General features: G+C 36.9%; 1 protein-coding gene across 1 annotated transcript in view; it reads right to left on the bottom strand.

The window, feature by feature from the left end:
• The window catches only part of SMOC2 (SPARC related modular calcium binding 2), a 136,136-nt gene that overhangs the window by 19,235 nt on the left and 100,966 nt on the right, over positions 1-15,935 (bottom strand). The window contains exon 9 of the mRNA XM_062489153.1: positions 14,454-14,536. Within this exon, the coding sequence (XP_062345137.1) occupies positions 14,454-14,536 (83 nt within the window). The remainder of the gene's footprint in view (positions 1-14,453; positions 14,537-15,935) is intronic.

The raw sequence follows: 15,935 nt of genomic DNA on the forward strand, positions 1-15,935 counted from the left end.
GAAATTAATGAACTTCAAAAGTAAAAACAACTCATATGAAGAGCAAGCCCTGTTTTTCTAAACATCAGAAATGCCAGCACCATAGCAGTGTGCCTTCTTTTTCACCAAGTCATACAGGGAACTCTAAATTAAAGCCTGATTCCTGGACCTTACATGTCCAGCCACTGCACTGCACATTAATCTCTTTCCTCAATTTAGTTGCCAAGTTTGCAATAACACTGTGTGATGCATGCCTGGAACCATGAGCTTGGCTCCAAGAGAACTGTGTACCCTGTTAATACTGGGGTCAAAATACCTGTTTAAAGAAAATAATTTTTATAGGAAGTTCAAGTAAGTGATTTTTTTTTTGTTGTAATCCCTATTGGATTAAACTTTTCCTATTGACAATTATACCTAGTGAACAAAATGCTACACATAAATCCTGGACATCTCATAGAGCTAATGAAATGGATTTGTAAACATGTGAGACACAGATGTTATGGCTCTGTTTGCCTTCATCTTTTTCATCAAGGAGAAACAAGGGAAAAAGAAACAACAGCAAACAAAGGATGAAATTAGCATTGTGTCCAAACAAGTGGTCAATTGAAATAGAAGACATGATTTCAAATAGCTCATAACAGATTGGCATTTCAGTGCTTGGGAAAAAAAAAAAAATTAGCCCAGACTGCAATAGGAAAGTTTAATGGAAAAATTAGTAAAACTTAAGGAATTCAGAGGACAAAGTATTTTTACATAAAAGAGACCAGCTTCCTTTGACTCAGTAGGAACCAGACTGAGTTCAGTCAGAGAAGAGTAATTCCTTTCAAAATCTGACATTAGGATTGTATATCTAATATTAATTATTTTTATCCATTACTTTGGTTCAAACTGATATGGTAGTGTCAATGACACCTAGAGCATGAACTCTACGTAGGTACTGTTTACGAAGCTTAGATGACCCCAACCTCTACAGTCCAGCTGGTGTCCTAATTATGCTCAACTATGCTTTGCACAAAGCTGATAAGAAAACTTGGATCCAGCTGAACTACTGAGGAGGATGGGAGATATTTACCAAGAGATCCTAATTAACTGTCTTGACTTGCCAGCTGTAAAAAAATCTTGTACTGCATAAAGAAAGTAGTCCTTTGATATATATATACAGCATACAATGCACCAGTAACATTTTGTCAGAAGCAATCTTCCAGCTTTTCTAAGATAAAAGATGCTGAGACAGTTTTAAGGACTATAAAATAAAATTTTCTCTCATGCTTAAGTACACTCCAATTTTTAAATAGGTTTGCATGAGAAATCTGAAATATTTGCAGAGCGAAGTGCTGAAAAATGTGACCATTTCTGGTGCTGTACATGGTAACCTACCACTCAGCAGCTGTAAGACACATAGAAATCATCAATAAGTGGAGAGTGTGGATATGCTCAAGAAGTCGCATCATACATGCAATGAACCCAACATTGCCTGAGGCTGTTGAGCTCACTGACACAGCATAAAGTAACTCTTCTTTGGAGGAGTGTGTCAGAGAACCAGCTCTAGGCAAAAAAATGCAGGCACATATTTATTAGGAGTATTCTTACATCCTTCCAGCTCTTTCTTTGATAGTGTGAATTCAGCCATAAATATCCCAGAGAGAGACAATTATTGTAACTAGTAAAACCTTTCTCTGAATATCTCCAAATTAACTTTCTGCATTCAAAACCTAAAGGACAAGTACCAAATATACTGAAAAATTTCCAAGGGTAGAAATATGTGCTAAATATCCTAATGAAAAAACAGTAATCTTTTCTTTTTAGTGGTTTAGAGGTATTGTTTTGTGATCATTTAACCATTACTTCTTTGACCTGAAATTACGATATGGATATTTACAGCATACATGAAAGAGTAACACTGTTTAGTCACTGATGGATTATATTTAGATGCACACATAGGTACACAGCTAATGGAGTTATTTATGAGGCCTTCCTGCTTGATGAAAATGAGAGAGACACAGCAATAATAGCAAATGAGATTATAGAGCCAAATGCAATTTATGAGGTAAATCCATATTTATCCACAGCAGTCTATTATTTTCACCACCAGATGTATAGAAGACAAAATACTATAGCTAACTACTACTAAAAACTACTACTACTAGCTAACTCTGCAGCTGAATATGCTAGTCAACAGCTATTCCTAGATTCTGCTTTTTTCTTTGGTGAGCCAGGTGAATTTTTCAAACTCTGGGTTTATTTTCTGCAAACAAATCTGCTGCTCAGCTCTAGTAGACATTTTCCATTGTAACTGTGGCTGGCTACAAAGCCTAGGAATTTGCTTATCAGTACTTTTCCCTATTAAAAAGTTCACAGCACAGAAGGGTCTGTAGTGATTATGAAGCCATAAAAAAAGCTGATGAATATTCACTCTACTTCTTAAATTAATTTGATTCAGTGACCTTTGCTTTGCATTGAACTGTGTTCCAAAGCTAATTTCAAATTGGATCGTTACCAGCAAATCTGGATTATGTACTCAAGGAACCCAAACCTCAGACTCGTAAGGACGCATTCTGTAACTCTCCGGTTAGGGAACAGGAGTAATACCCTGGGACTGAAAACCCCTGACTTTGCACTGGTTCTGACTGTATCTCATTTAAGAATCAGAGAACCACAGAGCACATAGAATATCAAGGGTTATGGAACAACCTAAACCTTCCCTCTACAGACACTTAAGCCTGCGCTTAACTTTACAACCACATGTAGAAGTTTCTTTGATTTTAATTGAACTAATCACAAGAAGAATGCGAGTGTTTGCAGGATCAGGGTTCAGCAGGTCATGAATTGTACTTCAGGAATATTTACAATGAGTTGCTTGTGAATGACTTACAGAGAAAAAGGCTTTACCAGAAAACATTTCTAGATAGCAAGCAAATTCAAGAACTTCACCAATGTAAAGGGCAAATTTTGTCACTCATTTATTTTCCAAAATTATTCATGGATTTTTGCCATATGCTAACATCAGGAATCTATGAACAGTAGCACTCCTGCTGAGCTAGAGAGAAGCAAATTTCTGAAACTTGTGAAGCATTCTGAATCCTTTGAAAGAATTCCCAGATGTTTGTATGGGGTCATTTAATTTCTTTCTTGAGGGCTTTCAGTTGTGGAGGCCTATAAGCTGTACTTAACTAAGGAATAACACCATCTATTTGAGAAACAGAGATAGTCTCATACACACTGTCATCTCTGTGAACGAGAGTATTTATGCTACATCTCTTCACTGAGCCCAGAAAAATGTGTTGTTGCAGTCTAAATACCTGATGCAAAGAAGGACCTGGAGGAGAGCCAGCTGGCTTAGGCTCAGCCAGTGTGAAATGAAGGTGACACATGCTGGCAGACTGAAGCACTTTGAGGAATTGGCAGGAACTTTCACTGCCTCTCCACTTGATGGCATCTGTCCACCCATTGTCCAAGCAGTTTTGCAATCAGCCAGACTGCGAATTTTCCAGGAATCATCTCGTTATTCTGTATTTGCACAGTGCACAGAACACTGGGATCCCAGTCTGTACAGCCATAAACTGCTGTGATGCAAACATTTAACAGTAATAAGCACAGAGTCTTTCCCAGCTGTGGTTGCAGGTTCTCCATATTAACAACAGCAGGTATGACATCCTCTATCTGTGGGTGCACCAATGTTGCAGCACTTCCTAACCGAGACATAGCATGTCTTTGATCCCATATGATTAGGAGGACAAAACCTGGCATTACCTTTAAACCTCAGTCAGAATCTATGCTTAATAATGATGCTTTACTTTGTAAAATAAAGTCAGCCTCTGTGAGATGTGCAACATTGACTCTGCCTCTTGTACTGGTGATCAGTTTCCACTGGTCTCAGATAAGCTATGCTGATATTTAGAAAACGTGAGCATTGAATGGACTCTCTGATTATCAGAGACAGCCTTTTTTCTCAAAAGAAGTTAACGAAGTAATTCTTTTTTGCCCAGGCTAAATATACTGCATGGTAGTGCATATGAGACATCAGTGGTTTTAAATACGTGATGTTATTCCTTGTTTGAATACAACCTCTAGGCCTCCACAACTGAGAGCCTTGAGGTGGAAATTTTTTTCCCATTTGCAGGGAGGTACACAAAAGGCCTTTTGCAGGCTAACACAAAAATATTTTCTTCAGAAAAATATACTTACTGATACAAGATCAATGTCAACAATTTTGACTACATCTTGTTCATTTTCCTTGACAAGTAAATTAGGCTTATTGCCTGACACTTTCAGTCACTATTCAGCTGAGTAATGACTGATATTATTGTATTACATATTAAGTTATTCAAAATGTTAGGAAATGCAAAATCTTGCACTGGTTTCACTTTTCACAAGCCCTAGCCTCACATGTCTGCATTTCAGAAAGTCACTGTTTGATGAAAACCACAAAATTTCTAGGGTGATTTATTGTAAGTACTGGATATTTTCAAAATTGCTGGGAATTGAAAATCCCAGTGAATTTACATTTACTGAAGTGCTCATTTTATTTGAAAACTGGAACACTTCTCCAAGTGAATAAACGCAAAGAATAAATACCTAACCATTGCTATTCCCTCTCAAAAATAGAGCTGCAGATATACATTCAATCTGAAATGAAAATATTTATTTTTCCCTGTCCAGAGATTAAACATGAGAGCAGTTTCTGCCACATTATCAAGGAGAACTTGTATCCAAGCATGAAAACACAACGAAACAAGATATCCATTTTGAAGGGAACAGCATTACAAATCCACAGCATATTTTTATTCTATTTACTCTATCAGATTATAGAGGAGAAGCCCCACGCCATGTGCCTTTGAGGAAATAGTGTCTTATTATGTGACTCCCACTTACTGTCATGATAAAATTCAGGTGTCATTTTTCATTACGATTGCAGCCTTGGCACACTAAAAGGTTTTCACCTTTTCCATTCAGTTAATATAAGTTTTTCTTGACAGCCTTTAGATTGCAACATGATAATGATTGCAGGCATTCTGGCAGAAAACACTGAAGTTATTCTATATCAATCTCCCCCTCTTGCGTTGTTTTCTTTCTACTGCTTACTCAAGAGCTATAATCCAGCTGCCCCATCTTATTATGAAATAATTCTCCTATGCCTTCACTATACCAGAGATTATTTCAAGATTTTTTTAAAAGCATTTCTTGAAGCTTGTAGTTTTAATAATACAGCATCAAAGTTTGTTGAATGAGGCAAATTCTTTAATTCCTTTTAGGTTCAAGCGTGATCAAAGTTTCATTCTGCTTATTGTAGGATTTTATAGTGGGCACAGACACTACCTCAGTATCTACATTCATGTATTTGGAGCAGTTTTAAAAGGGTCTGTGGTATTTTCACTGTAAACTTTAGACTGTCTTTAAAAGAGGGCAAGTATCTTGATTTTCTTAATACTCAGACATATTTTCTGCATAGATCTTGTTAAAAGAAACAAAGATGTTTTAAATGTACTGTTTTGCACATTCTTTTGGATTTCTTGATTAAGTTAATCTCTACATTGAAACATTTCACATAAACTCATTTCCTCCTTTGTCTCTTTACTATTAGGAAAAAAAAATACAGAATTAGAGTAAATATAATATTATGGATTTAACTGTACAGCTGGTGTGAGACAACCTCCTGGGAAATCAGCCAGATACAGAAGAACATTCTCCCTTCTGGGTATGTTCCACAGCTCACACTGACAGCAGGACCCAATGGCACAGAACAGCACAGCAGGCAAGACTGCTGTCCTTAAACATGGGTTTGTCTGGAAAAGGAGGACAGCAACAAGTGAGGTGAGAAACAGAATTTCTATTCTTTGGCATAGCCAAATGCTGTGAAGCAAATGAAGTCAGTGTTTATTAATCCTATTATAGCCCTTTAAAATAAACAAAAAAATATAGGTTAATATGAACTAGACCAATGAATGAAATGCTACTGCTGAGCCAGTAGCATCACCTTTAATTAGCAAGCTTTTCTCTTTTGTTAGCTGTGAAACAGCTGTGTCTTTCACTGGCATTTTACTAGTAACACAAATGCCTTCACTGTAATTTTTATGGACAAATTTGCACATTAAGCAGCTCTTGGGTTATGTGCTTGAGATTATTTTTTTCAGATATTAATATTGCTATTGTAGGTTTGTGTGAAGATTCCTTTTGTTAAGAAATTATTACAAATTGAGGCAAAATTAAAGCAGTATGAAGAACTGTGGCCAAATCATTATTAATTAAACCAGGATGAGATGAACAGGAGAGTGTGTGCAGGAAATAAATGCAATCTGCAGAGCCTTGAAAAAATAACTAGCAAGACGTCCTCCCTCTGGAGCAAAACTTCCCACTGGGAGACCAAAATGTGCTCATGTAGCCAGACAATGGGATAATAATACTGAAGTTACTAAATTCAAAACCCCAAGGATACTATTGTAGGTTTAAGACACCGAGTCTTCTTTGGAGGATCAGCTGCTCTGAAGCCATAGCAGTGGCCTCAGCACTTGCTTGACCCACAGAGCTATGTAGTGGTGAGGATTACTGCCTCCCCCCTCCACAGGCAAAACTGCACACACTAGAAGACAGCAAGTACTTTGGGAAGGGAAGCAGCCATTCCCCTTCCTACCCCAGCACTAGGGGACTGACAAGGAGTGTTCCAGGCCCTCCAGCATTCCTCTGAACAGAATCACAGAATCATCAAGGTTGGAATAGACCTTTAAAATCATCTAGTCCTACCATCAACCTAACACAACCTAAATCACCCATACATCAAAACCCCAAGTGCCATATCCAGAGACTCCTTGAACACTTCAAGAGACAGTGACTTCAACACATTCCTGGACAACTTATTCCAATACAGCTGCTTCAGTGCGAGTTTTTTTTTTCTATTATCTAACCCCAGGCACAACTTAAGGCCATTTCCTCTCATCCTTTCACTTGAGACATGACAAGAGAGACTGGCCCACATCTGGATACAGCCTCCTTTCAGGTAGTTTTAGAGATTAGTGAGGTCCCCCCCAAGCCTCCTTTTCTCCAGGCCAAACACTCCCTGCTCCCTCAGCTGCGTCCTAATGAGACTTGTGCTCCAGACCCTTCCCCAGCTTCACTGCCCTTCTCTGAACACCCTCCAAAACCTGACTGCCTTCCTAGTAGTGAGGGGCCCAAAACTGAACAGAGCACTTATGTGCTCAGTTCACTGTGTCACCAGTGCTGAGCACAAGGAGAAAATCAATTCTCTAGTCCTGCTGGACAGGCTATTCTTGATAAACCAAGCTGTCATTGGCCTTCTTGGCCACCTGGTCACGCAGCTGGCCAGCTGTAAACCAGTAACCCCGAAACTCTTTCTGCTAAGCAGTTCTCAAGCCACTTTCCCCCAAGCCTATATCAATGCATGGGGTTGCTGCAATGCAAGTGCAGTCCCCAGCACTTTGCTTTATTGAACTTTGTGCAGTTAGCCCACTGCTCCAGCCTGTCAAGATCTCTCTGCAGAGCCCTCCTATCTATCTTCCTATCCTCCAGCAGAAAAACACTTCCATCTAATTTGGTGTTATCTGCAAACTTACTGAGGATGCAACAAATCCCCTTATCCAAACCACTGATAAAAGATATAAAACAAGACCAACCCCAATACTGAGTCCTTGGGAATACCACTAGTGACAGGCCATCAAGCAGATTTAGTTCCATCCTCTACCACTTTCCTGGCCCAGCCATCCAGCCAGTGCTTAACCCAGTGAAAAGTGCATCTGTTCAATCAAAAAAAAAAAAGCCTCAATTTCTCCAGGAGACTGCTGTGGAAGATGGTATAAAAGCCTTTACTGAAGTCTAGATATTAAACAACTGCAGCTTTTCCCTCATCTTCTAAGCAAGTCACCTTTGCCATAGAAGGAGATTAGGTTGCTCATGCAGGACCTGCCTTTCGTAAACCCCCACTGGCTGGGCCTGATCCCTTGGTTGTCCTGCATGTGCTGTGTGATGGCACTCATGATGATCTGCTCCATGACTTTCCCAGTACCAAGGTCAAGCTGACAGGCCTTTAGTTTCCCAGATTACATTAGCAAATTACATTTGCTAATTACCTTCTGGTAATTCTGGGACTTCTCCAGTTAACCCGGACTGCTGGTAAATGACTGAATGTGACTTGGGAAGCTCTTCTGGCTCTTTTGGCTCTCTCATTACTCTCAGCTGCACTCCGTCTGGGCCCACACGTGGGGGTGTCTAATTGCATACAATGTCACTAGCTGTTTCCTTTTGGATTGTGGGGGCTTCACTCTACTTCCATCACTAACCTACAGCTCTGGGAGCTGTACCTCGCTGTTGAACCCTATGTCCTCCTTTCATCAATTTGCCATGCAGCTGTTCATCTCTGCCATCACTGTCATAAAGTTCACACCAGATTTGAACCAACATTTCCTGGTCATAGTAATTTTGTTAGGCAGTTCTGCTCCATACACAGCCTTTTTGCCAAGTACCTCTTGGCAAACAGAGCAGCACAGATCTCAGAGCAATGGTTACAGGCTCATTCAAAACTGCCAGCAACTTCAAAAGTTTGGTTGACTTCTCAGAGCTTTGAGATTTGATAGCAGAAAGGAGTATTTTGAGTATTAGCTCATGCACCCAGAAAGCTGGCTACATCATAAAAATATAGTATTTTTAAATCACAGCTCAGCGGAGACAGTTACATGCCAGTTGACCTAACAATTTGAAGCTCATGGGAAGGCAGGCATGTGTATAAAATTTGCATTATGCCTTATCTGATGCCTTAAAAAAAAAAAGATAGCTTTAGTCATTCGAATGTTTAAGAAATAAGGTAAGATTAGTTTCTACTTGGTGCTGGTACCAGACTACACTGAAGAAACAAAGGACTATGCAGAAACAGACTAAGCTACATGAGGTAGGGCAGTGGTGGTACCTCAGTATTTCAGCTGAGAAATACTCTGGCACCTATGAAATCTGATGCAGTCATGGTCAAAAGTGGAACCACAGCATGATACAATGAACCTCAAAAGGAAAAGCAGTTAAGCCTCTATCACTTTCCTTTTCTTTCAAGATGCCTTTGAAGTGAGACACTTCATATGATGGCTTTTTGGCTGTGGGAGTTGCATCATCGTGGTTTGAGTGCTTCCGACTATTTCCCTTTAACTTTGGAAAAAGATACACTGCCAACAACCAAAAGTAAACTGTACTTATCCACACATAATTCCCCCATACCTTAAATCATGAGTTTTGCTCCACAAAACATAAACTGTTCAGGGTCAGTGTGGGATTATCCCATCAGAAACACAGTAAATAAAGCCATTACAATAGGAAGAAAATTGGGCAGTTATAATATTTTTGTTTCTCTTAAGTAACATAAAAATTAAATAAACAGATGAGTTAAACTGCTCTCATGCATGATTTGTGGGAGAAAATATTAACTGTTTGAATGCCAAGGTTAAACTAAGCTTAAGAACACACATAGCTCAAAACAAGAGCCTAGTCTGTAGTAGGCTATGAAATTAGAAAACAACCTGTAGCGCATATTTAAGGAAGACCTTTAATGGATTTTTTTGGTTTATTATTAAGTAAGTTGATTAACTATACAAGGGACTTTTGTCAAGACATTTCAATTGAGTTAATAAAGTTCTAAGTTTGACTTAAACTGTAGATGATCAGAGTACCACCACAGTGATTCACAGAGCTTAGAGCCTGGATGGAAAGCACCAAGTTTCAGATTTGGGTTGTGGGGGAAAGGGGGCACAGAGAATTCAAAATCTGTCTCACAGAGGCCGTGCAAAACTAATTTTGGATCCTTCCTGTGCCACTGAACAAACCCTGGGCAATATAAACAGTAACCTTTCAGATGCTTCTTAACTTGGTGCTATCAAAACCCTGAAATATTCACCTTTTTATGACAAATGGTCTAGAATCAAGAATTGTGATGATAATCAACTGAAGGACTGCCAGTAAGGACAGAAATAGGAGTGAAATGTTGATCTTTTGTCACCAGTAAAAACTTACAGTAATGTGAATGCAATAGAATTGTTCCACTGAATTCCAGCAAGGTAAACTGAGATCAGCATCTCAAGAGATATTCAACAGTGAAGAACTCTGCTATTTAGGAAAAATAAAAAAGGGATACTTTCAAGACTTTTAGTAGATTGATTTACTACATCTTTACGTTGACCCAAGTCAGTAGACTGTATTACTCTTAGAGAGGCTGTCATTTCCAAACTATACTTTCCCCTCTCAAATTACTCTTCTGTATGAAAGGAAGTATCACAACTGTAGGAACTTCAAAAAACCCCATACAGTGCTAAAGGAGAAACTTAAACAAACCAAAATAAAATGTAAACAAAATTAGTGGTCTGACTTAAATTGACAAAACCATAGCAACCCAGTAAAGTCTGAAAATCCAGCTTGACATTGTGTCCCTCAGTGAAACTTGTGTGCCATTTACTCATTTGTTTGGTATTGTTAGGTTTTTCTGAATAAAAGATAAGGGTACTTCTAATTAACAATATTATGTGAGCAAAATTACATTTCCCAGAATACTTTAAAAATTTTTCTATTTACTTTTTGAATTTCAGGTCTGAGTAATCATATTCCAGGAAAAAAACTGATAAATTCCCAAGTCAGGTAGGAATACAAAAATCTTAAATTATATAAAGTACTATCCAAAGTTTATCCAGCCCTCACACGCAGCAGAGCCTGAAACCGAGACTTCTTGCTTTCAATGCATATTTTTTAAATTAGAAAAAGACTTGCCCAGGAGACAAATTATCTGAGTAGTCTGGCACTGTCTCAGCATGCTATCGTGACTTGCTCTCCTACATGCCAAGGTCCTTCTCTTTCAGGTTGCTTAAAGCAGAGGCAAGGCTAGCTTTATGAACAGGATGCTTATCCATTGTATCCAAGGCAGGGTGCATGTACCCTGGGGGAGGTACATGATAATCAACTGGAGGACAGAAATAAAATATTGTTTATGCTACTAAAAGATGATAATTTAAAAATTAAATTATGGTCATTTCAGCTTTATTTTATCCTTTTTCAATTTCTATGTTTGCACATGTTTTACAATATATTTAATTTATTATTACAGTAGTAAATTGATATAATTTATACATATATATACACCTACTGCAAATATGTGCTTTAAAATGTTTTACTAATTAGAAAAAAGTATGGAATACATACAATGCCTGAAACACCTTCACCCATAGACTCAGCCTGAAAAACTACAGTTTCAGGAACTGATAATTCTTAAGGTTGGCTGAATTTGACTCATGATTTTAAGAAAATACAGGGGCACCTACACCTCATGTCATCATACTCCATGTTTAGCTTAACTAGCCTTCATGTTAAAGCCTTTAAAATGCTCTTGATCAGCTTATGTAGAAAACAGAATTCCTCTGTAACACACCAGTAATCCATAGTATGGAAAGAACTGTTCAGGACTTTACAGAATATGTTAGTTCATCACAGAGCTTCCATTTTACTGTACAATACAGACGAGAACAAAAGGTCAAAATGCAAATGTGTGAAAACTCTGACTGTGAGAAAATAAAAACCCTTTTGTTCCCATAGTATGTGACACTCTCTATACTCCTTTTTGAGTTCAATTTCATTATCTCAGAATAACCAGTTTCTGAGAAGGATCATAACCGCAAGTAACCTCAGAAAAATGCTTTGGCTTTAAAAAATGACTCAAAATCTAATGGGAAGAATTGTTGTTATTATTATGATATAACTTCCAGCCCAAACTAAGAGATACAGGTGGCTTGGATCGTCCCTACAAACATTACACTAGCCTTCAGTTTCAGATGTTTTATATTAGGTTACTTTAGGATGTGAATACATAGTCTTAGCTAGGTTTAAATTAGTGGGAATTTTGCTGTAGACTCCAAGGGACACTTACCTTCCACAATTTTGCCTTAACAATATATGAGTGCTTGCCAAAAACTGCTTCTTGATTTATTTGCAAATTATTGCTAAAAATACTTGGCTTAATGTATAATGGGTTCAAATTTTCAGGTGGTATAAATCAGTGCATCTGCAGAACCATGCCAATTTAATCCACTTGAGGATCTACCAGTAGGGTTTATCCTATTTAATATCATTCATAGCAGTAAAGTAATTTAAATTAATTTTTAAATCTTCCTGGTTTTACACGGCAGGCAGTCATGGTGGTTTCACCCAGGGCTACTGCATTTTTGTGGCTATAATCAGCAAATCGAGCAAACCCATCCTTTCAGAAATGCATTATTTCTTAAAAGTAAGAATCCAATTAACCTACTTTTTTCTTTATACAGTCCTGGCACCACTTAGCAATTATATGCTACATTTAAATTTAGACAACACAGATGCAAACATGCCTTTGCAAGGCTACTTACAATAGAAAAACTGAGTAATAGTGATTCATTACTGTTAAAAGGTTGATTCATATTAGCTATTTGCACAACTTAGTGTCACTTGTTAACAACTAGAAATAGTTGTACAAGATCATCTTTCAACCTCCTTTTCTTTCCAAAAAATTTTCTAAAGTAAATTAAATTCACTTGATGTAGTGTTTTCAGAATAAGAAATAAATTTGCCATCTGAAGACCTGTGCATTTAGCCTTACAGAGAAAGAAAAAAAGAAACATCTTAATACAACTGCAACTGGGAAGTAGCCTCTTCCCCCCAACTACTTCTACAGCCATGTACTTATTCCATGCTGCTGCAGAACAGAAGGAGATTATTTTAGCTAACCAGTAAGTATTTAAGAAATTTTGATATTTGCATTATTTTAAAATAACACAAGGCATTTGGAAGTCAAAGATTAAGCAACATAACATGAGAGAGTGCAAATACAGGTCATACATATCAATTATGATAATGAAGGCTTGCACTGCTGTAGTGGCTTTTTTGAATTAAAACACACCTAATGAAAAATACCATAATATATTTTTAAAAAATCAATATACCATTGCCTAACTTAATGAAAATTAATTTATCAAGTCGGAGCTTACAGCACTGAAAATTCTTGTTAACTATTTCACTGAAAAAGTATCTTGATTTTGGATAAATCTTTATTACTGTATTGTATGAAAGCACTAGCAGTTTAGATAAAAAGTAGATACGTTAAATATATCTAGATATATATTAAAATATAAAAATATATTAAATATAATAAAATATATCAAAATATATTACAATGGTTTTAAAAATATATATTTAAAACCTTCACCTGTCCATTCTCCCTCTAAGATTCTATCTAGAAAATGCTTTGCAAAATATTTAGCAAAAGGAGGAATGACCAGTAAGTAATATCTTCAACTGCTAAACTTGTTTCTTTAGCTTCTGCTCTGCTACAGTATCTTCTGAGTCAAGTTGTTTTCACTCAGAAATAAAACAAACAAACATAAAATCAAGTAACCATCCAAGTCTGTAACTTTGCAAGTATTGCGTGAAATAATTTGTTAAAGATGGCTAACTTTCCTCTGGTTTCCATGGAGTTGTAAAATAGCACAGAATAATTTGTGTTGAAAGGGACCTCTGAAGGTCATCTTGTCCAGCCCCCCTACAGTGAGCAGGGCATCTTCAACCAGATCTTTTCATTAACTTCTATGTAGAACACAGCATAGAGCTATATCTAGTATTTTATAAATTAGACCTTGTAATTGAATGTATTTCATGACAGAATTAATGTATATTCATTCAATATGTATTTCAACAGTGATGGGAATTAGTTGAGAATTATTGTCTGAATATTTCTTTGGTGACCAAATTAGAATATTTTTCATGACATGAAACATCTGCCCATATTATTCACTTCTTTCTTCTGGCTCTTTACAATGTCTGACAGTGACTTATAATTCATAATGTGCAGTATCACTAAACCTGCTATACCTCAAGTTATTCAAGCATACTAAAAGGCCATTTCAAAAATTTAGGAAGCCTACTGCCTTCTGTGCAGCTCACCTATCCTTAGATTAGATCTTTCACATGACTGTAAAAAGTATGAAAAAATTGAGAACTCTATTAAACACCATTTTTCCTGCAACAGAGAATAATGAAAAGAAAATATTGTGAGGTAAACTGACAAAGATACTTGGAGAAAAGTAAAATGGATACATTATTTAGACTGATTTGAAGATGGAGGCTAATTTGCCATGGATTTTGCAAGAACAAGGTTTATGAAGCATCGGTTAAGTTATTCTGGATATATTACTGATTTCCCTGATATGACAGCAGCAAAGAATAATTCCAGTAAGTAAATGTGACTGCCTTTAAGCTACTGATTAAAATGAGCCTTACCTTCTCTGACAAGATCCCAAGACCCATACTGACTTAAACTGTTCCAAAGTCAAAGACTTCAGTCAGTGGCAAATCAATATAGTGGTATCTAAAAGATAACTTGTTTTTTTACAGTGTAAGGAATTGCTTTCTACTTTACTGTTGTGAATAAACAAAGTATGGGAATGCATAAACTTAAATTTATCAGTTTCACTGACCTTGAAGCTGGCGTCCTTTGTACAAATCCTTTGTTTTTGTTGGGTGAGCTCTGGCACCATTATCACATTTAGGCTGTTCATACCTAAACAACAAACAGGGGGAGAATAAAACCAGTCAAGATTAACTGGATTAACAATTAATTTATTTCCAATTTTGTAGTCCTCCTACCTTCTTGTTGTCAGGGAATAACCCTACATTTTCATTCAGAGGGCAATGCAAACTTATCTGTTTTTCACTTATCTCAAAGAAACCATCTTTATTCTCCTGGAGCTGATACCAAAACTAAAAAAATATTCTCTCTTCTAAAGCCCATTCCAATTGGAGGAAAACTAATGAATTGCTATAAATATACAAAATAAAAATTATTTTGAAAAATGTACCAAAGAAATCCCACAGAAGCAAGAAAAAATAAGGCGGTCTCTCACCTATAAAACAAAATAGTCATAAACAATATCACAGACAGTATTCATGCTGGGAAACACCAGATAAACAATTTCAAAATCACAGCAAGGCAGGTACTGTAATTAGGTACTAATGCGGCTCTAAATTCATGTGCTACTGTATCTTCTAAAAAAAAATAGTTTTAATAAGAAGGGTTAATCATGAATGTTTTGAACTAGAGTGAGAAAGTGATAGGATTTCCAGAAGGAAGGTAATTGGGCTGGAACTGCCTGAAGTGAATTGTGAAAAAGACTGAATCTCCATCTGCTACTGGAATATTCTGGCTCTTCTATGCTTACTGAGTTTATTTAAAGTCACTTTGTTAATCTAACTGTTAACAAGGAACTGTGCTATTTGTACTTCCAACAAACAGTGACTTATGCAACATCTTTTATGCAAGACCAGGAGGGATGGGAGCATTTGCTGCTGAATATCACCTCTTTTTCCATGCCCCCCTATCAGTGCATGGTGATTTTTCACTCACCTTGACAAAATCTCTGAGAAATTTTTACTTTATTGTCCTAAAGTAGATTGAAGTTGCAGAACTTAGCAGGAAGCATTTCAGAAAGAGTTTCAATTCTCAGTTAAATTAATATGAATTATGTCTACATGTGTGTGCACATACTCTTCACTGAATCTAGATTCTTTCATGCTTTATATAACTGAAGTTATCCTACTCCAACTTCACCAAAATCACATTTACTGAGTGGCATACTAAAATGTCTTATTAAAATATACTAATCCAGATTTTTTGGAACAAAATTTTTCTAAAAACATTGAATGGTGACAATGTCCTGGAAGGTGAGACTGCTTCTAAAAACAAGGCCTAAATATTTTAGTCTTAATTATCAGGCAGCATAGAAAACTGCAATATTATTTTCCCTTTGAGGGCTTGATTTTTTTCTGCATCATGTGATGAAACTGACTACTGGCCCATCAAATTTTGACTGCAGCAAGAAGGTACAGTATTGTTTTTATGGATGTAGGAGAGCCACAGACTCTTTTTTACCCTAAAGAATGGCAGAAATAGAAGGTGCTTT

The sequence above is a fragment of the Cinclus cinclus genome, chromosome 3, assembly GCF_963662255.1.
Source record: "Cinclus cinclus chromosome 3, bCinCin1.1, whole genome shotgun sequence".
In the NCBI taxonomy this organism is placed as follows: domain Eukaryota; kingdom Metazoa; phylum Chordata; class Aves; order Passeriformes; family Cinclidae; genus Cinclus; species Cinclus cinclus.